The sequence below is a fragment of the Cyprinodon variegatus genome, unplaced genomic scaffold, assembly GCF_000732505.1.
Source record: "Cyprinodon variegatus isolate N-32 unplaced genomic scaffold, C_variegatus-1.0 Scaffold834, whole genome shotgun sequence".
Lineage (NCBI taxonomy): Eukaryota > Metazoa > Chordata > Actinopteri > Cyprinodontiformes > Cyprinodontidae > Cyprinodon > Cyprinodon variegatus.
The window spans coordinates 236,047-236,526 of record NW_015151287.1 but is presented as its reverse complement, the minus strand read 5'-3'; the positions used below and the strand labels follow the sequence as shown (position 1 = coordinate 236,526).

At 55.8% G+C, this 480-nt stretch overlaps 1 protein-coding gene across 25 annotated transcripts in view; it reads right to left on the bottom strand.

The window, feature by feature from the left end:
• LOC107099056 (leucine-rich repeat flightless-interacting protein 1-like) overlaps nt 1–480 on the bottom strand; it is a 30,474-nt gene that overhangs the window by 14,545 nt on the left and 15,449 nt on the right. For 15 of the 25 annotated variants that reach the window (XM_015397012.1, XM_015397005.1, XM_015397011.1 and 12 more), the window contains one exon: nt 166–222. The exons of 7 other annotated variants lie outside the window; for them this stretch is intronic. In XM_015397012.1, coding sequence (XP_015252498.1) covers nt 166–222 — 57 coding nt within the window. Of the gene's footprint in view, nt 1–165; nt 223–389; nt 432–480 lie in introns of all 25 variants that reach the window. 3 more of the 25 variants (XM_015397000.1, XM_015397014.1, XM_015397016.1) reach the window with 1 other exon arrangement.

Here is a 480-nt window from a genome sequence, read left to right as displayed (position 1 = left end):
AACCAAACTCAGAACCAGAACCAAACTCAGAACCAGAACCAAACTCAGAACCAGAACCAAACTCAGAACCAATCCATGGTCCCTGGCCCTCGTTTGGACCGGGCCAGGGACCTGCATGCTTGTTAGACGGTTAGAGACGTCCAGAACCAAACACGGAACACCCACCGGCTGCAGGTCCAGTCTGGACCGAGACATCGGACCTTCATCGCTCAGTCTGGAGCTCTGAGGCGACAACAGGAACAAACAGCCATCAAACACGTGATCCCATCAGAACTTTGGGTTCAGAACCAACACAGAACATGCAGCTGGACCAGTGGTCCGGTCCTATAAATCTGCGGATCAGAACCACTGGTCCGGTCCAGGGGTTAGCGGGTCACGCAGCTACTGACCCTGCTGGAGAGCTCGCCGCCATCATCGCTGACACCATGTCTCTGTGACCAACAAGCCCACCGATGAGACGGCCCCAGAACCGCTACGGGA